This window comes from Giraffa tippelskirchi, chromosome X, assembly GCF_054371585.1.
Source record: "Giraffa tippelskirchi isolate mGirTip1 chromosome X, T2T-mGirTip1v1.2.pri, whole genome shotgun sequence".
In the NCBI taxonomy this organism is placed as follows: Eukaryota; Metazoa; Chordata; class Mammalia; order Artiodactyla; family Giraffidae; genus Giraffa; species Giraffa tippelskirchi.
In genome coordinates this window covers 104,497,022-104,523,665 of record NC_137289.1, presented here as the reverse complement: position 1 = coordinate 104,523,665, position 26,644 = coordinate 104,497,022, and the positions used below count along the sequence as shown (strand labels likewise).

The 26,644-nt window shown below is 36.5% G+C and overlaps 1 protein-coding gene across 6 annotated transcripts in view; it reads right to left on the bottom strand.

Moving 5' to 3' along the window:
* Positions 1 to 26,644, bottom strand: part of ARHGEF9 (Cdc42 guanine nucleotide exchange factor 9) — a 440,519-nt gene that overhangs the window by 89,268 nt on the left and 324,607 nt on the right. For 4 of the 6 annotated variants that reach the window (XM_081565579.1, XM_081565581.1, XM_081565582.1 and 1 more), the window contains 2 exons: positions 21,794 to 21,862; positions 3,454 to 3,680 (listed from right to left, as the gene is read on the bottom strand). In XM_081565579.1, coding sequence (XP_081421705.1) covers positions 3,499 to 3,680; positions 21,794 to 21,862 — 251 coding nt within the window. In that variant the 3' untranslated portion in view covers positions 3,454 to 3,498. Of the gene's footprint in view, positions 1 to 3,453; positions 3,681 to 21,793; positions 21,863 to 26,644 lie in introns of those variants that run through there. The other 2 variants (XM_081565580.1, XM_081565585.1) reach the window with 2 other exon arrangements.

The window sequence follows — 26,644 nt, the reverse complement described above, 5'->3', positions numbered from 1 at the left end:
ATGGATTCTGGTTAGGTTCAAAAAGCAGCTTTTAAGATCATGTGAGAGTATACAGGGCAAGTACTGGACTTGGCAGCTGCAAGGAAAAGGAGCAAAGTCAGGAATGGGTCTTCAAGACTTGTCAAAGGGTGAAGTGATATGAAGGACAGTCCTACCCATAAAGACATTTGAAGTGCCTCTGTTACAGAATCAAACTTGGTTCTTGTGGCCCACTCTTTAAGAAATGACATGGAAGGCCACAAACAGCCCATGGTATGCCTGGCAATAGAACAACAGGACTGGCAGGCTAGGCTGGGATAAGCTGCCCCCACCAGGCAAATTCCCTTTATTTAGCAATTGGTAAAACATACACACACAAAATAGCATGAGAGCTATGCCTAGAGGTGTCTTTTACTTCTTTTATTGAACTCCATAAATATTTTCATAAGGCTTTGTGTCATTACAACATCATATTTTTGTTAAACATTTTTTAAACACACAACTTTGACACTTGTTTGACAGGGTCAAACAATCAGATAGAAGAAATGAAATAATAAACTGGCAAGTGCAGAGCAGCAGGGGTAATCAAAATCACTGTTGCCCATCCATCCACCCCAGCCCACCCCATCCCCAAAGCACTAAAAGATCACTATTTGGTTTCACACTAGAATTGTTAGAACTCTCTTGTTGCTGTCCTTACACATCCTTTAGAGACATACATGTAGAAGGAATGAGAGAGAGAGGGAGAAAGAGGAGTTGAGTTTCTGGATTAGGCCATTCTATGGCAGGTTCCAAGCCTTTTGGAGAGCAAATCCAGGCCTCATTGAGGTGAGGAAAGGGGATCTCTGGGCCATGCAGAAACAGAGATTTACAGATTCCTTCGGGAGAGCACTGCTGTGGGGACACAGAATAGGCTTGGATTCTGAACTCAGGTAATGGGGGCTCCCCTTGAGGCTTTCCATCACTGGTCTGCTTGCTGTCATAGGCTAGGGGAATTTTCTGACCAATGGTAAACTGATTTCTTATTGTTTTCACAAGGTATTGGCATCTGATGAGGACAGTGAGTTGGGTGGATGAGAGGTAGGTGGAAAAGAGGTGAGAATCCCTGATCCTGGAGCTCTGTGTCCTGCTCCCCTGGGACTGTGTCCGGCGGAGCAGGAAGGGGGTGTGGGAGGGAGCTTGGCCAAGAGAAGCTGTAGGTCCAGGGACCTGTCCAAGCATCCCCTTTTGGTGTGCCCCCAAGCTCTGGAGAAACATGTCAAGGCCAGGCCTAATGGGAAGGAATGGAAAGCGGGAAAACAATGTACACTCAAGGGAGGCCTACACAGCCAGATATTCTGTTTGACAGGGAGGTCAATTTAGCTTAGGCACTCAGCACCAGGTTCCTTGCCAAGAGGCGTAAGTAGTTGGGTCTTGTGCTGAGCAGTGGTGGCCAGTCCCGAGCTCTAGCCCTCTGCTCAATTCAGGCTTATCCTTGGCTTACTCCTCAAGTCTCATTTGGGTGTGGTGGAATGTGAGCTTAAACAGCTTGTAATTTGATTCCCAAAGAGGAAAAATTCCCAGGCTGGACAGGGCCTGGTCTGGATCAGGAGGCATAAAAGCAGCAATCAAGCTAGCTATGTTGAGTGTCCCATGCAGCCACAGCTACTTGCTCATTAAGCTGAGGTCCTTTCATGATGAAGTCTTCTCCCACAGGGTCCAGGACAGACTCACAATCTCCTCACTAGAATGTCTCTCCATAGTAGGGCCCATCTTTACTCCTTTGTACTACATTCTTCTTACTATTAAGGTCTATCTACCCAAGAGGCCATGTGGAGAGGAAGAATAGGGAGTATACATAGGGAGCCTGTCTCTTTGTGTGGGAAGTGTAAAGCCTGCCAAAAATGAACCTGAGGGTAGCAACTCTGCCTCAGATCCTTTCTCCACTGGGAAATGTCCCATGGGCTTCTCGCTTGCTTACTTCAAATGTGATGGGATGGGAGAATGTTGGAAATAGGGCATTCTTTGAGTTCCAGAAGTGCTTTAATTATGCTCATACCAGCAATCCTCCTGTGTAGGGGAGAGCAGGAGAAAGAAGGAAAACAGGGAGGAGGATGGAAGGAGCCATGGAAGATTATCCATGCAATCTGCTAACAATGGGGGACGTTACACCTAAATTAGGAACTGTAAGTACATATCTTGGGCTGAGGATGTTTCTTTCCATGCCCATCTTTATTCTTTCCTATAAGAGATTACTCTCAGCCCTGGATTCTGTCTAGGTCAATAATTTGAATACAGCTGATGATCTTGGTCAAGTGAGCTCTGTTCTGACCTCTCACAGTCTCTGAGCAATGCTTCCTAAATAATCTGCAAATGTGAAGCAGTTATAACCAGGCTGCTGAACTGACTGCAGTGGGGGACCATGCCCTAAACCTACCTGTTACTGGAGACAGTTGAATCCCTCCTTCAAGGGGCAGAGTCTCAGCCTTTTTGCTTCTAGTTCAGACTTTTTAAGTTAGGGGAGGAAGAAGCCTAGAAGAAACCCCATAACCAAAGTGGCATGAAGAAGAGAATAACTGACCCAAACTAAACCCCAGATACAAAACTGTCATGACCAAGCAGTGCTACAACATGGGAACCCCCAGTGCTAAAAGAAGAAACAGCCCAAATGCAGAACATTTTCTGAACAAAAGTCCCTTCTAGTATCATTACTCTGACGTTCTCTTACTTCTGTTTAGTTTCAATCCCTCCACAACACCTAAAACACAGTGAAAGCAATAGAAATATTGAGCAGTTATGTCACAGGGCACAACAGAGCATGTCCAGACTGGTATGACTAGGACAGAAGATGCAGGAAAAAGGCTATTTGGGGCAACTGCAGGGCTGCAGAAACATTCGCAGATGATCAGTCGAGGGAGAGGAGAAAGGGGATCCTTCCTTTACCCAATAAGAAGTAAAAGGAAAAAAAAGAAATTCAAAACTCCCAAACTCCACCATATTAAATTAAATTCAAAAGTCATCAGCATCAGTATCATCAGGAAAGTAAAAACAATACAACACATCTATGTTAATAATGACAAGTCAATGAATCATTCACAGGAGAGCAAAAAGATTATCTCAACAAAAAAAGGAACAAATAGAAATGTAAGTTTCTGAAAGTAAAGGGGAGGGGGGCAGGATAAGAACAGAAAACTTTTTAAGGAATCACGTTTGGAAGTCATCGGTACTTCTTCCTACCAACTACAGATTTTACTTGCCCAAAACAACAGAAAACATTTTTGGTCCTTCTGCGTGTGTGAGTGTGAGTGTGTGTGAGTGTGAGTGTGTGTGTGTGTGTGTGTGTGTGTGTGTGTGTAGTTGGGTGTGTGGGTATGTGGGTGTGTACACTCAAGACTTTGTGTGTTTTTATGTATGTGTGTGTATGCATGTGTGTGTATATGTATATATATATATATAAATTTCAACAGTGCTTCTCCAAAAAAAGGTCCATCTATAAATATAATTTTATTTATTTTAAAATTATCTGCCTCCCTGTTGGTATTATTTTTTGAAGGGGGTTAACCTGCTGAAGTTTTGCCAGAATGGTGACTGGCTGCGCTTGGGTTCGGTGAACTCAAAGACCTGCGACTGAGCGATGCCATCGGGGACCAGGTATTGGCCCTGGTTTAACGGGTCCTGTGGTGGTGGGTAGGAAGGAGGAACTGAGCGGGCAGAGTTGACACCTAGAGTAGATGGGAGATCAAAGGGAAATGGTATAAATTAAGTAGCAAGGGGCTTCTCAAATCACCTAGTGCCCCACTTTTAATCCTTATCTATATTCAGAACAGAATAGGCTGAAGCACAAAGCATATGATTCAGAATGCAAGGATGATTTCTCTGTTGCTCCCAAATACCTTTTTCATTTGCTGGTCAGTGTCTGAAATTTCAACATTACAGCTTCTCTGTTTGTCTTTGTTTGATGACTTGATCCCATTACCCTGGAAGCAATGTCACATTAAGCCATCATATATCATATTAAGCCATTGGCAGGTCAGTGAGAAGGAAACACTTCTTTTCTAAAAGTGAGTATTTTGCTGTTTTTTATTCTTATTATTGTTTTCCAGCTTTATTGAGATGTAACTGACATAATATTGTGTAAGTGTAAGATGTTAAATGTGATGATTCATTACATGTATATACTGTGAAATAATTACCACAATAAGGTTAGTTAACACATCCATCACCTCACACAATTACTTTTGTTTGTGGTAAGAACATTTAAGAATTACTCTCTTAGCACCTCTTAAGTATAAAATAGAGTATTGTTAACTATATTAACCATACTGTATATTATATCCCCAGAACTTCATCATACAACTAGAAGTTTGTACCCTTTGACCAACATCTCCCCACTTTCCCCAAAGCCAACCCCAAACCCTAGCAACCAGAAATCTATTTTCTGTTTCTATAACTTTGCATTTTTCAGCTTGCACTTAAAAGAGACATCAGATAATATTTGCATTTTATGACTTATTTCTCACAGCATAACTCCCTAAAGACCATTCATATTTCCATAAATGATAGGATTTCTTTCTTTTTATGGCTGAATAGTATACCATGGTTTGTATATATATATGTCCTTATTGGGTATACGGTTTATAAATAATTTCTCCCATTCCATAGGGAGCCTTTTCATTTTGTTGATAGTTTGTCTTTTGCTGTGCAGATTTCAAGTCCCACTTGCTTATTTTTGTTTCTCTGGCTTGTGCTTTAGGTGTCATATTTAAAAAACTCATTGGCAAGACCAATGTCATGGAGAATTTTCTCTATGTTTTCTTCTAGGATTTTTGCATATGTGGGTCTTACACATAAGTCATTAAGCTGCTTTGAGTTAATTTTTGTGATGGGTGTAGTATGGGGGAGGGTTGATACAGTCCTTTGCATGTAAATATCTAATTTTCCCAATGCCATTAATAAAAGAGTAGTTTTCCCTTGTGTTTCCACGCTGGCTCAGTAGTAAAGAGTCTGCCTTCAATGCAGAAGATGCAGGTTCGATCCCTGGGTTGGGAAGATACCTTGGAGAAGGAAATGGCAACCCACTCCAGTATTCTTGCCTGGGTAATCCTATGGACAGAGGAGCCTTGTGGGCTACAGTCCATGGGGTTGCAAAGAGTTGGACATGATGAGCGACTAAAACAAAAGCAACAAATTTTCCCTTTCTGAATATTCTTGGGCCCCTGACAAACAGGAGTTGAACATAAGTGTGGTTTTATAATTGGGCCCTCAATTTTGTTCCATTCATCTATACGTTGGTTTTTAATGCAAGCACCATACTTTTTTGATTACTATAGTTTTGCAATATAGTTTGAAATTGGGATATATGATTGCCCCCAATTTTGTTCTTCTTTCTCAGAATTTCTTGGTGTCTTTTCTGGTTCCATATCAATTTTAGGACTCTTTTTTTCTCCTTTTATGAAAAATGCCATGGAATTTGAGATAGGGATTACACCGAATATACAGATGGCTTTATGTTGTAAGGTCATTTCCACAATATTGTCTTATAATCCATGAATATGTGATATCTTTCCATTTATTCGTGTCTTCAATTTTTTTCATAAATATCTAATAGATTTAAATGTGCAGATCTTTTAACTTTCTTGGTTAAATCTATTCCTAAGTATTTTATTATTTTGTTCTATTGCAAAGGGGGTCATCTTGCTAATTTCTCTTTGGATGTTTGTTATTGAAACAAAACTGATTTTTGTACAACTGAATTTGTATACTGAAATGCTACTGAATTCCTTTACTATTCTAATATTTTTATGTCTCAAGAGTCTCTACAATTTTCTATGTATGAAATCATGTCATCTGCAAACAGAGATAATTGACTTCTGACTTTAATTGCATTTTCTTTCCTGACGACTCTGGCTAGGGCTTTCAGAGCTATGCCGAATAGGAGTGGTGAGAGTCGGTGTCCTTCTCTTTTCCCTGATCTTAGAGGAAATGCTTTCAAGCTCTTATCATTGAATATGATGTTATTAGCAGTGAACTTGTCATTAAAAAATTGAGGTGATCATGTGATTTTTATCTTTCTTTGTAAATGTGGTATATGTTTATTGATTTGCATATGTAGACAATGTCTGCATCCTAGACATGAATCCCACTTGATGATGGCGCATGATCTATTTACATGTTTTTGAATTTGGTTTGCTAGTATTTGTTGAGAAAATTTGCATCTATACTCATCAAGGTTATTGGCCTGTATGACCTAGTAGTATCTTTATCCAGCTTTGGTTTTCGGGTAATGCTGGCCTCATAAAATGAGTTTGAGAGTGTTCGTTTCACTTCAAGTTTTTGGATTAGTTTGAGAAGAACTGGTATTAATTCTTATTGAAAGGTTTCATGAAAATCACCAGTGAAATAAACTGTCACCGGGCATTTCTTTGTTGGGAGGTTTGACTGATTAAATCATCTCACTTGTTATTTGCCTGTTCACATTTTGTATTTTTCCCCAATTGAGGCATAATAGACATATTACATTGTATAAGATTAAGGTATGCAACATAATGATTTGATATATGTATATACTGGAAAAATATAAGTACATCAAGGTTATTTAACATCCATCACATCACAGTTACAAAAGTTTTTATCTTCTGATGAGAACTTTTAAGATCTATACTCTTAGAAAATTTCAAATATGCAATATAGCTTCACTAACTATAGTATGCATGCTGTATATTACTTCCCTTGCTGTTGTTGTTCAATTGCTCAGCCATGTCTGACTCTTTTTGACCCCATGGACTACAGCATGCCAAGCTTCTCTGTCCTTCACCATCTCGCAGAGTTTACTCAAACTCATGTCCATTGAGTCAGTGATACCACCCAATCATCACGTCCTCTGTCTTCCCCTTCTCCTCTTGTCTTCAATCTTTCCCAGCAAGAGGGTTTTTTCCAATGAGTTGGCTCTTTGCATCAGGTGGCCAAAGTATTGGAGTTCCAGCTTCAGCATCAGTCCTTCGAATGAGTATTCAGGGTTGATTTCCTTTAGGATTGACTAGCATGATGTCCTTGCAATCCAAGGGGCTCTCAAGAGTCTTCTCCAAAACCTCAGTTAGAAAACATAAATTCTTCAATGCTCAGCCTTCTTTATGTATCAACTCTCACATCCACACATGACTGCTGGAAAAACCATAGCTTTGACTATACTCTGTCAGCACAGTAGGCCTCTGCTTTTTGATACACTGTCTAGGTTTGTTATAGCTTTTCTTCAAAAGAGCAAGTATCTTTTAAGCTCATGGCTGCAGTCATCATCTGCAGTGATTTTGAAGCCCAAGAAAATAAACTCTGTCACTGTTTCCATTGTTTCCAAATCTATTTACCATGAAGTGATGTGACCAGATGCCATGATCTTCGTTTTCTGAATGTTGAGCTTTAAGTCAGCTTTTTCACTCTCCTCTTTCAACTTCATCAAGAGGCTCTTTAGTTCCTCTTAACTTTCTGCCATAAGAGCAGTGTCATCTGAATATTTGAGGTTATTGATATTTCTCCTGGCAATCTTGATTCCAGGTTAGCATTTTGCATGATGTACTCTGCATATAAGTTAAATAAGCAAGGTGACAATATACAACCTTGATATTCTCCTTTTCTATTGTGAACCAGTCTGTCATTTCATGTCCAGTTCTAACTGCTGCTTCTTGACCTGCATACAGGTTTCTCAGAAGGCAGATAAGGTGGTTTGGTATTCCTATCTCTTTAAGAATTTTCCATAGGTTGTGTGGTCCACACAATCAAAGACTTTAGCACAAGCAGATGTTTTTTCTGGAATTCTCTTACTTTTCCTATGAGCCAACTGATGTTGGCACTTTGATCTCTGGTTCCTCTGATTTTTCTAAATTTAGCTTGTAAATCTGGAATTCTCAGATCACATACTGTTGAAGTCTAGCTTGAAGGATTTTTAGCATTACCTTGCTAGTGTGTGAAGTGAGTGCAATTGTATGGTAGCTTGAACATTCTTCAGCATTGCCCTTCTTTGGGATTGGAATAAAAACTGACCTTTTCCAGTCTTTTGGATACTCCTAGTTTTCCAAATTTGCTGGCATATTGGGTGCAGCATTATAAAAGCATCACCTTTTAGGATATGAAATAGCTCAGCTGGAATTCCATCACCTCCACTAGCTTTGTTCGTAGTGATGCTTCTCAAGGCACACTTGACTTAGCACTCCAGGATGTCTGGCTCTAGGTGAATGATCACACCATCATGGTTATCTGGATCATTAAGATTTTTTTTGTATAGTTCTCCTGTGTATTCTTGCCACCTCTTCTTAATATCTTCTGCTTCTGTTAGGTCTATACTGTTCCTGTCCTTTATTGTGCCCATGAAGCATGAAATGTTCCCTTGGAAGCTTTAATTTTCTTGAAGAGATCTCTAGTCTTTCCCATTCTATCATTTTCCTCTATTTCTTTCCATTGTTCACTTCAGAAGGCTTCTTATCTCTCCTTGTTCTTCTCTGGAACTCTGCATTCAGATGGGTATATCTGTCTGTTTCTCCTTTGCCTTTAGCTTCTCTTCTTTTCTTAGCTATTTGTAAGGCCTCCTCAGACAATCATTTTGCCTTTTTGCATTTCTTCTTCTTTGGGATGGTTTTGATCAGCACATCTTCTACTATGTTTAAATCTCTGTCCATAGTTCTTCAGGCACTCTGTCTATCACATCTATCTATCATATCTCTTGAACCTATTTGTCACTTCCACTGTATAATCATAAGGGATTTGATTTAGGTCATACCTGAATGGCCTAGTGGTTTTCTATACTTTCTTGAAATTATGTCTGAATTTTGCAATAAGCATTTCATGATCTGAGCCACAGTCAGCTCTTGGTTTTGTTTTTGCTGACTGTACAGAGCTTCTCCATCTTTGGCTGCAAAGAGTATAATCAATCTGATTTCAGTATTTGACCATCTGGTGATGTCCATGTGTAGAGTCATCTCTTGTGTTGTTGGAAGAGGGTGTTTGCTATGACCAGTGCATTCTCTTGGGGATACTCTGTTAGCCTTTGTCCTGCTTCATTTTGTACTCCAAGGCCAAAGTTGCTTGTTACTCCAGGTATCTCTTGACTTTCTACTTTTTGCATTCCAGTCCCCTATGATGAAAAGGACATCTTTTTTTCCATGTTAACTCTTGAATGTCTCTACATTTTGACCACATTTACCTATTTTCCCTAACCAATATTCCTTGCATTTGGCAAACACCAATCTCTTCTCTGTTTCTATGAATTCAGTTTTATTAGATTCCCCATGTAAGTGAGATCATGAAGTATTTGTCTTTCTTTCTCTGCAATATTTCTTTTAGCAGAATACCTTCCAGGTTAGTCCATGATGTGGAAAAGACAAGATTTCCTTCTTTATAACTGAATAACATTTCATTGTGTGTGTGTTTGTATGCATTTATTTTATCCATTCATCTGTCAAAGAGACTTAGGTGGTTTCTATATCTTGTTTTCCAGTCTCTCAGTCGTGTCTGACTCTTTGCAACCCCATGGACTGCATCCTGTCATGCTTCCCTGTCCTTCACCATCTCCTGGAGCTTGCTCAAACTCATGTCCATTGAGTTGGTGATGCCATCCAATCATCTCATTCTCTGTGTCTTGGTTACTATGAATAATGCTGTAACAAACATGGGCTACAGAGATCTCTTCAAGATAGCTATTTCATTTCTTAAGATATATATTCAGAACTGGAATTGAATTATATAGTAGTTCTATTTTTAAATTTTGAGGAACCTCCATATTATTTTTCATAGCAGCTGTATCAATTTATATTCTCACCAGCAGAACACAAGGGTTCTCTTTTCTCTACATCTTTCCCAGCACTTGTCAGCACTTTCTTTTGATAACAGCCATTTTGGAAGGTGTGAGATAATATTTCACTGTGGTTTTTATTTGCATTTCCTGATGATTAATGATGCTGAGAAATTTTCATGTACCTTGTGGCTATTGGAAAATTTTCTTTGGAAAATGAGTATTTATGAATTCTGCACATTTTAAAAATTAATTTTATTGGAATATAGTTTATTTACAATGTTGCATTAGTTTATGCTGTATAACAAAGTCAATAAGTTATACATATACATATATCCACTCTTTTTTAGACTCTTTTCTTATAAAGGTCATTACAGAGTATTAAATAGAGTTCCCTGTGCTATACAGTATGTTCTTACTAGTTACATGTCAATCCCAATCTCCCAGTTTATCCCTCTCCTGCTTTCTAATTTTGCAACTATAAGTTTGCTTTCTACATCTGTGACTCTATTTCTGTTTTGTAAATAAGTTCATTTGTACCTTTTTTTACATTCCACATATAAGTGATATCATATGATATATACCTTTCTCTGTCTCACTTACTTCACTCAGCATGGCAATCTCAAATACCATCCATGTCATGGATCCATCCATGTCACCACAAATAGCATTATTTCATTTTTTTTTAATGGCTGGGTAATATACCATTGTATGTATGTACCACATCTTCTTTATCCACTTATCTGTCAATGGACATTTAGGTTGCCTCTATGTCCTAGCTATTGGAAACAGCGCTGCAATGAATATTGTAATGCAAGTGTCTTTTTGAATTATGTCTTTCTCTGAACATTTGCCCAGGAGTGGGATTTCTGGATCATATGATAGCTCTATTTTTAGTTTTAAGGAGCCTCCATACTGTTTTCCATAGTGGTTGTGTCAGTGTACATCCCCACCAACAGTTTAAGAGTTTTCTCCACAATCTCTCTAGCATTTATCACTTGTGGATTTTTTGATGATGGCTATTCTGAAAAGTGTAAGTTTTGTCATTGTAGTTTTGATTTGCATTTCTCTAATAATTAGCGATGTTGAACATTTTTTCATGTGATTTTTGGCCATCTGTATATCTTCTTTAGAGAAGTATCTACTATATCTTCTTCCCATTTTTTGATTGGATTTTTTGGTATTTTCAATATTGAGCAGCATGAGATGTTTGTATATTTGGAGATCAATCCCTTATCAGTCGCTTTGTTTGCAAATATTTTCTCCCATTCTGTAGGTTGTCTTTTCATTTTTTTATGGTTCCTCTTGCTGTGCAAAAGCTTTTAAGTTTAATTAGGTCCCATTTGTTTACTTTTGTTTTTATTTTCTCTAGGAGGTGGATGCAAAAAGATATTGCTGCAAATTTATGTCAAAGAATGTTCTGCCTATGTTTTCCTCTAAGAGTTTTACAGTATGTAATCTTACATTTAGGTCATTTATCCATTTTGAGGGTTTTTTTTGTGTGTGTGTGGCGTTAGAGAATGTTCTAGTTTCATTCTGTTACATGTAGCTGTCCAATTTTCACAGCACCATTTATTGAAGAGACTGTCTTTTCTCCATTGTATGTTCTTGCTTTCTTTAGTGTAGATAAACTGACCATAGGTGTGTGGGTTTATTTCTTGGCTTCCAACTCTATTCCACTGATCTATATTTCTGGGTTGTGTGTGTGTGTGTGTGTGTGTGCGCGCACCAGTTCCACTCTCTTTTTTAGTAATAACTTAAAATTTTTTATTTTATATTGGAATATAGTTGACTAACAACGTTGTGTTAGTTTCAGGTGTACAGGAGAGTGATTCTATTATACATGTATCTATTCTATTTCTGATTCTTTTCCCATTAGGACATTACAGAGTACTGAGCAAATTTGCCCATGTTATACAGTAGGTTCTTGTAGTAGCAACTTTTTTTTTTTTTTTTGCTTACTGTACCTTTGTATAGTCTGAAGTCAGGGAGACTGATTCTTCCAGCCCCATTTTTATTTCTCAGGACGATTTTGACTACATAGAGTCTTTTGTGTTTCCATGTAAATTTGATTTTTTGGTTCTAGTTCTTTGAAAAATGTCATTGGTAATTTAATAGGGATTGCATTGAATCTGTAGATTGCCTTGGGTAGTATAGTCATTTTGACAATATTGATTCTTCCAATCCAAGAACATAGTATATAATTTGACCTGTGTCACCTTCAATTATTTCATTGGCATCTTACAGTTTTCATAGTAAAAGTTTTTGCCTCATTAGGTAGGTTTATTCCTAGGTACATTATTATTTTTGATGCAATGGCAAATGGGATTGTTTCCTTGATTCCTCTTTCTGATTTTTGTGGTTAATATATAGAAATGTGAGTGATTTCTGAGTATTGATTTTGTATCCTGCAACTGTACCAAATTCATGGATAAGCTCTAGTGTGAGTGTGTGTGTGTGTGGGGGGTAGCATCTTTGGTATTCTCTATGTACAATACCATATCATCTGTAAACAGTGACAATTTTTCTTCTTTTCCAAATTGGATTCCACTATTTGTTCTTATTTGTCTAGTTGGTTTAGGTTAGATTGTATTTTTTTTTTTCTTTTTTTCCTGAGGTAAGATTGTATTGCTACAGACTTCATTCTTAGAACTGCTTTTGTTGCATCCCATAGGTTTTGGATCATCATGTTTTCATTTTCATCTGTCCCTGGGTATTTTTTTTTAATTTCCTTTTTGTCTCCTTCAGTGACCCATTGGTTGTTTAGTAACGTACTGTTTAGCCTCCATGTGATTGTGTTTTTTCCAGTTTTTTCTTATAGCTGATTTCTAATCTCTTAGTGTTTTTATTGGAATGCAGGCTTGATATAATTTCAATTTTATTAAATATACTGAGGCTTCTTTTATGGCACACCATGTGATCTATCCTGGAGAATCTCTCATGTGCACTTGAGAAGAATGTGTATTCTTCTGCTTTTGAATGAAATGTTCTATAAATATCAATTAAGTCCATCTTGTCTAATATGGCATTTTAAGGCCTATATTTCCTTACTGATTTTCTGTGTGCATGACCAGTCCATTGAAGAAAATGGGTCGTTAAAGTGCTCCAATATTATTGTGTTACTATCAATTTCTCATTTTATAGCTGCTAGAATTTGCCTTATATATTGAGGTGCTCCTATGTTGGGTGCATTCATATTTACAACTGTTATATCTTCTTGGATTGATCCCTTGTTCATTAGGTAGTGTCCTTCTTTGTCTCTTGTAATAGTATTTTATTTTAAAGTCTATTTTGTCTGATATGAGTATTGCCACTCCAGCTTTCACTTCCATTTGCAAGGAATATCTTTTTCCATCCTCTCATTTTCAGCCTGTAAGTGTCTCTAGATTTTAAATATGTCTCTTGTAGACAGCATATATATGGTCTTGTTTTTGTATCTATTCATCCAGTCTATATCTTTTTGTTGAGTGTTTAAACAATTTCCATTTAAGGTAATCACTAATGAGTATTTTTTATTGTCATTTTGTTAATTGTTTTGGATTAATTTCTGTAGTTCTTTTTCCTTCCCTCCCTGTTTTGTTCTCTACTGTTCTGATTTGATGTCTATCTTTAGTGTTTGGATTGCTTTTTCTTTCTTTTTTCTTTGTTCATATCTATTACAGATTTTTGCTTTCTCTTTATATGAGGTTTTGATATGGCAGTCCATGTATATACAAGATTGTTTAAAGTTGCTGGTTTCTTAATTTCAAATGCATTTTCAATATCCTACATTTGTACCCTTCTCTTCTCACTATTGCTGGTTTTGTTATTACATTTTGTATGGATGCTTGCCTACCTTTATTGTATGTTGCCTTCACCATTGAGCTTTCCCATTCATAATTTTCTTGTTTCCATTTATGGCCTTTTCTTTCCCATATAGAGAAGTTCCCTTAGCATTTGTTGTATAGCTGATTTGGTGGTGCTGAATTATCTTAGCATTTCTTTGCCTGTAAAGCATTTGTTTTCTCTGTGGAATCTGAATGAGAACCTTGTTGGGTAGAGTATTCTTGGTTGTAGTTTTTTCCTTTTCAACATTTTATATATATCATGCCACTCTTTTCTGGCCTGCAGATCTACTGCTGAACAATCAGGAGATAAGCTTATGGAAATTGCTTTGTATGTTATTTGTTGTTTTTCCCTTGTTGTTTTTTAATATTTTCTCTTTGTCTTTAGTTTTCATTACTTTGATTAATGTGTTTCTCAGTGTGTTCCTCCTTTAATTTATCCTCTATGGGACTCTCTGTGCTTCCTGGTTTTGAGTGAGTGTGTCCTTTCCCATTTTAGTGAAGAGTTTGGCTATTATCTCTTCAAACATTTTCTCAAGCCTTTTCTCTCTCTCATGTTCTTCTGTCACCCTTATAATGCAAATGTTGGTACATTTAATATCCCAGAAGTCTCTGAGACTGTTCTTATTATTTTTCATTCTTTTTTCTTTATTCTATTCTGCAGTAGTGATTTCCAGTAATCCATCTTCCAGCTCACTTATCTGTTCTTCTTCCTCATTTATTCTATTTTATTCCTTCTAGTGTATTTTTCATTGCAGTTATTGCATTGTTCATCTTTGTTCTTTTAAGCTCTTAGAAGAAAGTGAAAGTGAAGTTGCTTAGTCATGTCTGACTCTTTGTGACCCCATGAACTATAACCTATCAGGCTCCTCTGTCCATGGGATTTTCCAGGCAAGAATGCTGGAGTGGGCTGCCATTTCTTTCTCCAGGTCTATAGTAAATATTTATTGTGTTTTCTTGGTGTGTGTTTCATTATTTTTCTGACTTCTTGAATCATCGTCATTAGTCTGGAGTCTTTCTCATGTAGATTGCCTATCTCCACTTAGTTTTTCTGTGGTTTTTATCTTGTTCCTTCTTCTTTAACATATTTCTCTGTCATCTCATTTTGTCTTACTTTTTGTTTGTGGTCCCTTTTAATCAGGCTGCAGGATTGTTTCTTTCACTTCTGGTGCCAGCATCTTGTTGAGTGAGGTGGATCCAGGGTCCCTGTACAGGTTTTCTTGTGGGATGGACTGGTGTTTGCCCCCTGATGGGCAGAGCTAGGTGTTGTCCCACTTGTGGGCAAGGCCATGTCAAGTCATGTATTTATAGTTGGTTGTTGGCTTAGGATGAATTAGGTAGCCTGTATGCAGATGGATGTGGCTGTGTTACCACTATTTTGGTTGTTTGATGTGAGGCATCCCAGCACTGGATCCTACAGGCTTTTGAGTGGGTCGAGATCTTGATGCCAATATGATGACTTCTGGGAGAGCTTATGTGGATAATATTCCTTGGAACTCCCATCACCAGTGTCCTTGTCCCCATAGTGGCTCATAGCCAACCTCTGCCTCCCTAGGAGACTAAGATTCACAAGTATGTCTACCCTAGGCTCCTATGGAGTCACTGCTTTGCTCTGGGTCCCAGTGCACATAAAATGTATGATTCCTCCAAGGGTGGAATCACTGATTCCCCCAGTCCTGTGAAACTCTTGGACACAAGCTCCACTGGCCTTCAAAGCCAAATGGTTGTGAGCTCATCCTTCTGTGGCCAGACCCCAGGCTTGGGAGCCTAATGTTGGGCTCAGAACTCTCACTCCTATGAGAGAACCTCTGCCATATAATAATTTTCAAGTTTGTGGGCTGCCCACCTGGCAGGTATAGGATTTGATTATATTGCAAAAGCACCCCCTCTTTTTTCTTCTTTGTCTTTGGTTGTAGAATACATTTTTTCATAGGTTCAAGACTTTTTTGTTAATGATTGTTCAGCAGTTAGTTTTGATTTTGTTGCTTTCATGAGAGGAGGTGAGCTCAAGTCCTTCTACTCTGCCATATTGTCTGCTGCCCCTATTGTACGTTCATCTTCAGGTTTTCATGTTACTAATTAGCATTCTTTCATTTCAGCTTGAAGAACTTTCAGCATTTATTGTAAGTCAAGTCTAGTGGTGATTAACTCTTTCTGCTTTTTTAAATTTTTTTCTGGTCTGGAAGTCTTTTTCTTTCCTTTATTTTCTGGGTGCAGCATTCTTGGTTGGATGATACTTTATTTTAGTACTTTGAACATAGCATTCCACTCTGTTGAGAAATCTGCTGATAGCCTTATGCAGGTTTCTATGCACATGAGATTTTTTTTTTCTCTTGCTACTTTTAAACTTCTCTTTTTGTCTTTGATTTTAGATACCTTTATTAGAATGTGTCTTAGAGAAGACTATTCTGGGTTAAATTGTTTGGACATCAGTGAGCCACATGAACTTGGATATCTAAATATCTACCCAGAATTGGGAAGTTCTAGCCATTGTTGGTTTAAACAGTCTTTGTTCTCCTTTCTTCTTCTCTTATCCTTCTCAGACTCTAATACTTTGTAGATTGTTAATCTTAATTTTACCCGATAAGTCACATAGGCATACTTCATTCTTTTTCATTTTTTTTCCCCTAGTCTAACAAGACAATTTCAACTGACCTTTCTTTGACTTCACAGATACTTTTTTTATGGGTGATTAAATCTGCTATTGATGCTCTGTATTGTATTTTTTCATTTCATACATTGTATTTTCAGCTCTATAATTTGTTTGGTTCTTTTTATAATTTCCTCTGTTAAATTTCTTATTTTGTTCACAATGTTTCCCTGATTTTGTTGAACTGTCCCTCTTGTAGCTCTTTGAACTTCCTTAAAACAACCATAATATATTTTGAATTGTTTATCAGACAAATCACAGATCTCCTTGTCTTTGGGTGTCAGTTTCTGGAAATTATTGCATTCTATCGATGATGTCTTGTTTCCTTGACTTTTCATATTCCTTCTAGTTTTGTGTTACTGTCTTTGCATTAAAAGGGGCAGTCACATCCTCCAGTTTTTATTGACTGGCCTCTTCTTTGCATCCAATATCATAGATTATTCTGTCTGGAATTTCTCCACTGAACTCCCAGACTTTCAAAATGACACTCCCATCTGTTGGTAATTGTCAAAATCTGTGTTCTTTGGAGAGACTAAGGTAAAAAACTATTCTGCTATTTTGATGATGTTGTCTAAGAGTTTTCACATGTGGTGTCAAAAATATGACAGTACCAGAGGCCAACAAATGATATTAGGAAGGGAGTTTGGGGAGTGCTCATTTTAATTTTTTAATTAAGCTTTTTTATTTTGAGATCATTGTAAATTCACATACAGGAATCAAAAATATGGAGATATGCCTTGGACCCTTTATTTAATTTCTCCAATAATAGCATTTTGCAAAACTATATTATAATATTACAGCTAGGATATTAACATTGTTATAAGACACAGTAAAAAGATAGAACATTTCTATCATCAAAAGGATTACTCTTATTACTCTTTTATAACCACACTTACTTCTTTTCTTTTCCCAATCTCTCCTTAACTCCTAGCAACCACTAATATGTTTCCCATTTCCAAATTATATTATTTGAAAAACGTTATATGAATGGAATCATACCACCTGAAACCTTTAGGTATCAGTTTTTCTCAATCATCAAGATTCCTTAGAAATTCACCCAAGTTGTTGCATGTACCAGTAGTTGTCTCCTTTAAATTGATGCATAATATTCTATGATATAGATGTACCAGTATTTGCTTAATTACTCACCCACTGAAAGACATCTAAGTTATTTCCAGTTTGGGCTATACTGTTTTACGTTCTCACCAGCAAGGTATGAATGATTATGTTTCTATACACCCTTGCCAACATTAGGTGTTTTCACTATTTATTTTTCTATTGCCTCTATAATAGATATGTAGTGATATCTCATTGTGACTTGTATATTTTCAATGATTAATGATGCTGAACATCTTTTCATATGTTCACCTGATACCCAAATATCATCTTCAGTGAATTATCTGTCTTTTGCCCATTTTCTAATTGGAATGTGTAATTGGTTTTTGTTTGTTTTCATTTATTTTTTACTATTGAGTTTTGAGAGTTCTTTATATATTCTAAATACCAATGTTTTGTCAGGTACATGGTTTGCAAATATTTTCCCTAGCATGTAGCTTGTCTTTTCATCTTCTTCACATGGTCTTACACGGAGCAAAATTTTCTACTTTGATGAGGTCCATCTTATCAATAGTTGATTTTATAATTCAAGCTTTTGGTGTCAGTTCTAAGGAATTCTTTGCCTAAACCTAATCCTGAAGATTTTCTCCTACTGTTTTTTAAAAGTTTGTAACTTTAAATTCATTATCTATTTTGAGTTACTTTTTATGGGTTGTGAATTTAGGCTGAGATTCTTTTTTGTCTTTGTTATTCAGTTGCTAAGTCATGTCTGACTCTCTGTGACCCAGTGGACTGCAGCATGCCAGGCTTTCCTGTCCTTCACTATCTCCCAGAGTTTGTTCAAACTCATGTCCATTGAGTTGGTGATGCTATCTAACCATCTCATCCTCTACCGCCCCTTTCTCCTTTGCCTTCAATCTTTCCAAGCATCAGGGTTTTTTCCAATGAGTTAGCTCTTCCCACCAGGTAGTCAAAGCACTGGAGCTTCAGCATCAGTCCTTCCAATGATTATTCAGGCTTGATTTCCTTTAGGATTGACTGGTTTGATCTCCTGCTGTCCAAGAGATCCTCAACAGTCTTCTCCAGCACCACTATTTGAATGCATCAATTCTTCAGCACTCAGCATTCTTTATGGTTCAACTCTCTTATCCGTACATAGCTACTGGAAGAACCATAGCTTTGACTATAAAGACCTTTGTTGGCAAAGTGATGTCTCTGTTTTTTACTATGCTGTCTAGGTTTGTCATAGCTTTTCTTCCAAGGAGCAAGTGTCTTTTAATTTCATGGCGGCAGTCACCGTCCACAGTGATTCTGGAGCCCAAGAAAATAAACTCTGTCACTGTTTCCACTTTTCCCTTTCTATTTGCCATGGAGTGATGGGACTGGATGCTACGATCTTAGTTTTTTAATGTTGAGTTTTAAGCCAGATTCTTCACTCTCCTCTTTTATCCTCATCAATAGGCTCCTTAGCTCACTTTCTGCCATTAGAGTGGTATCATATGCATATTTGAAGTTGTTCAGTGCCATTTGTTTAAAAGGTTATCACTCCTTCACTGAATCGCTTTTGTACCTTTGTCAAAAAAATTGGTTGGGCATATTTGTGTAGGTCTGTTTTTGGGTTCTCTATTCTCTAACATAATCTACCATGTCTATTCTACCAACACCACACGGTCTTGGTTACTGTAGCTATAAATGTTGAAATCAGGGTAGACTTATTGTTCAAACTTTATTCTATTTCACATTTATTTTAGTTATTCTCACATATTCATTTGATTTTGACCTGTCCTAAAGCCTCTGGAGATGAGGACTGTACTTGTGACCCTAGAGAGCTCCATAATGGCAAACTGAAATGAGCTGATGTACCAGGAATTAATCACCAAATCTCAAGACAGTGTAAAAGGCAAATGTAAAGTGAAAAGGCCTCCCTTGGAGCTAGGCTCTGTCCTCTGTTTTCTTCAGCCAGGCTTCTCTCCCCCAGAACAGTAGACTAAGTGGATAAGGCCCCATGACATTATGGGCTTCCATGGTGGCTCATGTGACTTGGAGAAGGAAATGGCCACCCACTTCAGTATTCTTGCCTGGAGAATTCCATGGACAGAGGAGCCTGGTGGGCTATAGTCCACAGGGTCACAAAGAGTCAGACATGACTAAGTGACTAACACATTCATGGTGGCTCAGACAGTAAAGAATTTGCCTGCAATGCAGGAAACCTGGGTCAAGAAGATTTCCTAGAGAAGAGAATGGCTACTACCCACTCCAGTATTCTTACCTGGAGAATTCCATGGACAGAGGGGCCTGACAAGCTACAATCCATGGAGCTGCAAAGAGTCAGACACGATTGAGTGACTAACACTTTACTTCACGTGGCATTATAGATTGTGTTGTAATCTGTATTAAATCTGAATTAGAGAAATGATAACAAAAATGATCCTTATCACTTCCAGAAAGGTGTCATTAGAAGGATTAAGAAAGCTGGCTTTCTTAGGTATCTCAGAGAACTCATTTGCTCTTCCCATATGCGTGTGTGTGTGCGTTAGTTGCTCAGTCATGTCTGACTCTTTGCGACCCCATGGATTGTAGTGAAAATCACTTCTACATATGTAGTGCCCATGAGTCTCAAATATATCAGTCACCACAGTCCTGGACTAGGAGGGCTTTGAAAACGGAAACAGAAATAATGGAGGAAATTTTTAGGAATTCAGTGGTTTGAAACTAGGTAAGTTTATTTGAAGACTAGATGGAAAGCTGATCAGGTGAACAATTGTTTAGACACTGGGAGACAAGAGAGGACCTGCAAGGGATAGTCTTGAGACAAGGCAGAGTAACAACGTGACACAAAGGCTTGGTATGAGTGAGTAGGACTGTTTTCTAATTGGTTGCTTTGTGCATGTTCTTCTGCTTTAAGGTTTCTCAGTGGAAAAATAAGCCAGTCTCAGAGAGACTTGGGAGAACTTGGGCTGAGGTAAAGGAATACCATCCCATTACGAAAGTCAATGTGGTAGGGGCAGTGGAAGGATTCAGAATGAGAGAAGTTCAGGAGGAAAAAGCCTCCAGGAGACAGAGGTGGGCCACTAGGACAGTAGCCCCTTTGTAACCTGAAGACTGTCCAGGTAGTTGGGTCTCATATCTCTAAGGAATAAGCACATTCTCTCAAAGGATTCTCCTATCCATAGATCATAGACTTAGTGTAATTAACTCCAGATTACTTTCTAACACTGTCATGTTTTCACCCCCAAGGAGTTAGGAGTGGTTGCCTTTAATTTCCTCCCTAAAGTGAATCACATTTCCACGACAAGTGAAAGTGTCCGTGAGTGTCTTCAAAGACTAAGAAGCAATAAGAAGTTAAAAGGAAGGCCATGACTAGCTGGATGCCCAAGCTAGGTGCACTGATCAACTGGAAATCAGATATCCACAGGCACTAAACCTCTTCAATAAAAAGGAACTTCATTGGGAATAATTAAGGGTGCATTATGTGACTGCTAGAATTTCAGGCAACTTGAATCTGATCACTTAAATGGTCACTCATTCTGAATCAGAGCCCTTTAAGAGAGCACAAGGAAGGGCCTAAGGAAAATGAAGTCTTACTAAGATTGCCTACCCTGGGGAGAATGATAATGGCTGTCAGTAATAGAAACAGCTGTTAGTGGTTGAGGTGAGAGAAAAAAATGAGCTGTTCTTAACTAGCATGAAGGATCTGCAGAACCCTGAAGTGCAGAGGAGGGAGCAGTAAACTTGGAAACAATCTGACTTAAGTTCAGAGTCACTTTATGCCAAATATCCTCAGTTTCTTCATCTGGAAAATGAGACTAATAATGTCTACCTTTTCAGGGGTATCATAAAAGCAAAATGAAGGAACTTATATAAAATGACTGGTACTGAATAGCTTCTTGAATAAACAGGGTAGTTCCTTCCCTTTGTTCAATTAAGCATTTTTATGTTTTCTAGTTCATGAAAATGAGAAAATAAAGCTTCATTTCATATTCAAGTTGATTTCCAAAGTATTTTTCTTTTTAAAATACTTTAGTTTATGATTCAAAAAGAGAACAAATATCTGAATCTTCTGTCTAGGTTCAGTTTGAAGTCCTCTGATTTGGGGTTCCTGATTTGGCAAATGCCCCCAATCCAATGAAAGAAGTTTATATGCATATCCCTAATATATTTATATGTATTAATAAGTTCCATATATTTACTATTGTCCAACTGTTTCTAAATTGTTAATAAAGTTTAGTTTCTCACTTTTATTTAAGTGAAAATAAAAGAAACAAAGGTTCTATTTTTTTCCTGTACCCAATGAGCTATCTGTGGACATGGCAACCTTAAATTATTCACTCCTAAGCCTTAAGTCTTTTAAAGATCATTTACCACTTATCATCAGAGACACCTGGGAATCTGGACATTTCCCAAGACCCTAAGTGAACTTTAGCATGGAAACAAGCATAGGAATATGCAAACACATAGCTTATGGCTTTTCAATTTCACAATGAGAGTGAGTGAGGTCAGGGAGGTTGTAGTTAAAGGCAGTTTTACCTTTTTGTTTAGAGACTTTTCTCACAGTCATTGCAGCCTGCCTCTTCTGGTTTTCAGAAATTTCAAACCCTATAACATAAAAATAAATCATTTTGTTATGAGTAACATAGACCTTTTTTAAAATGTATAAATTAGTACAACTTTTCTGAAAGAGTAATTTTGGCAAGATATATTAAGACTTACCTACAACAATGCTTTTCAATGTATAGAGGGGCAAAAAGGTGAGAACGTGAGTTAAGAGGCTGTTAAGTGGAGAGTGGTTGAATAAAGTATGGTGAAAAGTGGAAAGACATTTCACAATCAAAAGCAAAAATACAAAGAAAAGAAAAATGAGTTAAAAAAATAAGAAATTTTAGCAGAAAATATATATAGACTTAAGGAAAGTTTTAGGAAGAAAAAATGAATGGCAAAAAGTAATTAAAGAAATAATCAAAATATCTGTGGAAGTTCTTTGCCAATTTTTAATTGAGTTGGTTTTTAACTAATTGAGTTGTAGGAGTTCCTTATATATTTTAGAAATTATCACATGTATGGTTTGAAAATATTTTCTCCCAATAAAACAGGTTGCCTTTTTGTGCTGTTGTTTTTTCCTTTGCTGTGCAAAGCCTTTTTGGTTTGGTGTTATCTATTTTTGCTTTCCTGTGCATGTTTTTGGTGTCATATCCAAAAAATCATTGTCAAGACCAACATCAAGAACTATTTTCCCAATGTTTTTGTCTAAGATTTTTACAGTTTCGAGTCATGTGTTCAAGTCTTCAGTCCACTTTGAACTGATTTTCACGTATGGCATAAAGTAGGAGTTCAATTTTATTCTTTTTCATGTGGATATCCAACTTTCACATCATTCATTGAAGAAATTATCCTTTCCCAATTGTGTATTTTTGGAATTCTTGTTGAAGATATGTTGAATATATACATGTAGGTGTTTTTCTGAGCTCCCTATCCTATCGCATTCATCTATATGTCTGTCTTTATGCCAGCACCAAACTGTTTTAATTATTATAGCTTTGTAATATATTTTGAATCAGGAATTGTGATGTCTCCAGCTTTGTTCTTCTCTCTCATGGGTATACTGTGGATCCCCATGAATTTTAGGGTTGTTCTTTTTTTTTTCCTGTTTCCATAAAAAATGCTACTGGAGTTTTAATAGGAGCACGTTGAATCTATAGATGGACTTCAGTAAAATGAACATGTTATTAACATTGTCTTCCATTCCAAGAATACAGAATGTCTTCCTATTTATTTATGTCTTCTTTAATTTCTTTCAGTAATGTTTTGTAGTTTTCAGTGTACCAGTATTTTACCTCCTTGGTTAAGTTTATATCTAATTATTGTATTCTTTTTGAAACAATTGTAAATGAGATTGCTTGCTTAATTTCTTTTTCATATAGTTTGTTGTTAGCACATAGAAACACAATTTACTTTTGTGTGTTGATTTTGTATCCTACAAATGAATTCATTTATTAGATGTAAAAGCTGTTTGTGGAGTCTTTAGGGTTTTTACATATAAGATGATCTCATCTGCAAACAGGAATAATTTTACTTTCTCGTTCCTGATTTGGAGGAATTAATTAGTTAAGCCTAATTGCTCTAGCTAGGACTTCCACTACTACGTTGACTAGAAGTGGTGAATGTAAACATCTCTTGTTCCTGATCTTAGAGAAAAAGCTTTCAGCTTTGCCCCCTTAAGTATAATATTAGCTATGAGCCTTGTGAGCCTTCAATATATGGTTTATATGTTGAGGTAAATTCCTTCTATACCTTGTCGATAGTTTTTATCATAAAAGGGTGTTGAATTTTTTCACATGATTTTTCTGTAACTATAAAGATGATCATGTGACTTTTTCCCTTCATTTTGTTAGTGTGGTGTATCACATTAATTGATTTACATATGTTAAACCATTCTTATATCCCAGATAGATCCCACTTGGTCATGGTGTCTGATCCTCTTATTGTATTGTTGAATTTTTTGTCCAGTGATTTACAGAGGACTTTCCCATAGCTTTTGTTACAGATATTGATTTGTAGTTTATCTTGTAGTGGAAGGCTTAATATTGTTAAATATCCATTCTGACTTGAAGCTATCTATAGAGTCAATGCAATTCTATCAAAATCCCAATGGCATTTTTTTTTTTTACAGAAACAGAAATAGAAAGCCTAAAATTTATGTGGAAACCTAAAAGACCCATAATAGCTAAAGCAATCTTGAGAAAGAAGGACAAAACTGAAGACTTCACAATTCCTGATTAAAAATATATTATGAAGCTATAGTAATTAAAACAGTATTGTAAGGCATAAAGATAGACATATAGATCAATGGAATAGGATAGAGGGCCAGAAATAAACCCACACATATACAGTAAACATATCTTTGACAAGGCTGCCAAGAATACACAGTGGGGAAAGGATAGTTTCTTCAACAAATGGTTTTGTGAAAATTGGATATCCACATCCAAAAGAAAATCAATGTAAAGTGGACTGAAGACTTAAATGTATGACATGGAATTGTAAAACTCCTAGAAGAAAAAAAGGGAAAAATCTTCTTGACAATGATTTCTTAAATACCAAAAGCATTGGCAACAAAGCAAAAGCAGACAAATAGGACTACATCAAACTAAAATGATTCTGCACAGTAAAGAAAAGAAACAACATATTAAAAAGGCAATCTATGCCACTCCAGTATTCTTGCCTGGAAAATTCCATGGACAGAGGAGCCTAGTGGGCTATAGTCCCAAAGAGTCAGACATGACTGAGCATGCACACACACAAACTGAAGTTCACTGAGCTCAGTCAAGAATTTTCTAAAAAAAAAAAAAAAAAAAGGCAATCTATGGAATGGGAGAAAATATTTGGAAACCATATATCTAAGGGTTTAATTTCCAAAATATATAAGAAACTTCTATGCTTAGTAGTAAAAAAAGAAAAAAAAATATAGCGATTAAAAAGAATGGTTAAAGGACTTGCATAGACATGTCCTCAAAGAAGTCATACAAATGGCCAACAGGTATATAAAAGTATTCTCCACATCACTAATTATCAGGGAAATCCAAATCTTAACCATAATAAGATATCACTCCACTCCTGTTTAGAGAGCTATTCTCAAAGGAACAAAAGATGATTAGTATTGGCAAGAATGTAGAGAAACTGGACCCACAGTAAACTGTTAGGAATTAAAATGATTTAGTCACTATGGAAAACTACCATATGATCCAGCAATCCCACTTCTGGCTATATGTTCAAAATAATTGAAATCAGAATCTTGAAGAGATATCAGCACTCTCATATTCATTGTAGCATTATTCCCAATAGCCGTGATAATTGAAACAGTCTAAATGTCTGAGGATGGATAAAGGGATAAAGAAAATGTGGTATGTATTTTTTTGTATACACACACACACTAGAACATTATTCAGCCCTAAAAAGAATGGGAATTCTGCCATATGTGACAACATGGATAAATCTAGAGGACATTTGCTAATTAAAATAATGTAGTCACAGAAGGACAAATTCTATATTTGTATGAATATGAGGTGTCTCAACTAGTCAAACTCATAGATAGAGAGCAGAATGGTGATTCCAGAGAATCACCGGAGAAAATGGGGAGCTGCTTTTCTATAGCTATCAAGTTTCTTTTACATAAGATATGAATAAGTCCTAGAAACTTATACAACAATAAGCCTATAGCTAAGATTAGTATATTGTGCCTTTAAATTTAATTAGCCTCCAATTAAAATAAAGAAATACATCAAAAAACAAATAAATAAAAGGAAAAAAAATTAAGTATAGAGCTCATGGTGTTTTTGCCAGTTAAAAAACTAAGGCTGAGGTCTTGCCTTAAAGAAGAAATTTTGCCTTACAAGCTTCAGACCTACAAGCCCTATCCAAAGACAGCTTTGGTCTATGCCCACGAGTTCAAGCCTACCCATGATGTTTGACTCTTGACTGCCTGGAGTTGCTTAGCCAGCCTTCACAATCACATAATGCAATTTGTATAATAAATTTCTTAATAATAATTTATCTCTTATTAGTTATGTTTCTCTTATTGAACCCTGACTGATACAAGGAGTTATAGTTAGATTCTGTATTCTTCAACTGGAGTGTTTCTGATGATAAATTATGTTTAAGAAAGCAAGTTACAGAGTAATATGTATAGTATAATTTTTATATTTTAGTATAATATTTATATTTTTATAAATAAAGTCTTATGTGTATATGTTTATATGAACTTGAGATTAGTATGAAAAGAAACACATCAAATTAATATTGATTATCTCACACAGCATAGGAGCAACAGATAAGGGAACAGAATGTTAAACTTTATTATATTTCCGTATGTGCTTAAATGTTTATTATGACTATGTATTTTATAATTAAAAAGTAAAAATAAAAACAAAAATTAGAGTAGATCCACATGACAGCCATAAAAATAATGATTAAAATAGTAAATGATTTAGAGAAATGTTAATGATAGAATTTTAAGTGACAAAGATATAAATTTATATCTGTCATGAAGTGGCAGAGGTTGGGGGAGACAGAAATAAAGATTCAGGCACTCTAATTTTTTTTTTTTAAATTTAGACACATAGGAAAAAAGATGGGGAGGAAATATACCAAGATATTTATAAAATTTATCTCTGGGTAGTATGCTCATGTGTGATTTTGTGTGATTTTTTTCCTTGTATTTTTGTGTTTTTCCCCAATATTGCTTTCAAAGAAAATGACTTACTGTTATAATCAGACGAAATTCTTAATATTTTTAAAAAGACAACCTATTGGGAAGCAATTTTTGGAAGCTTTTCTACAGTGTGGGAGATATGTTGGAACCAGAGTGAATGGTTGATCTAGTTGATC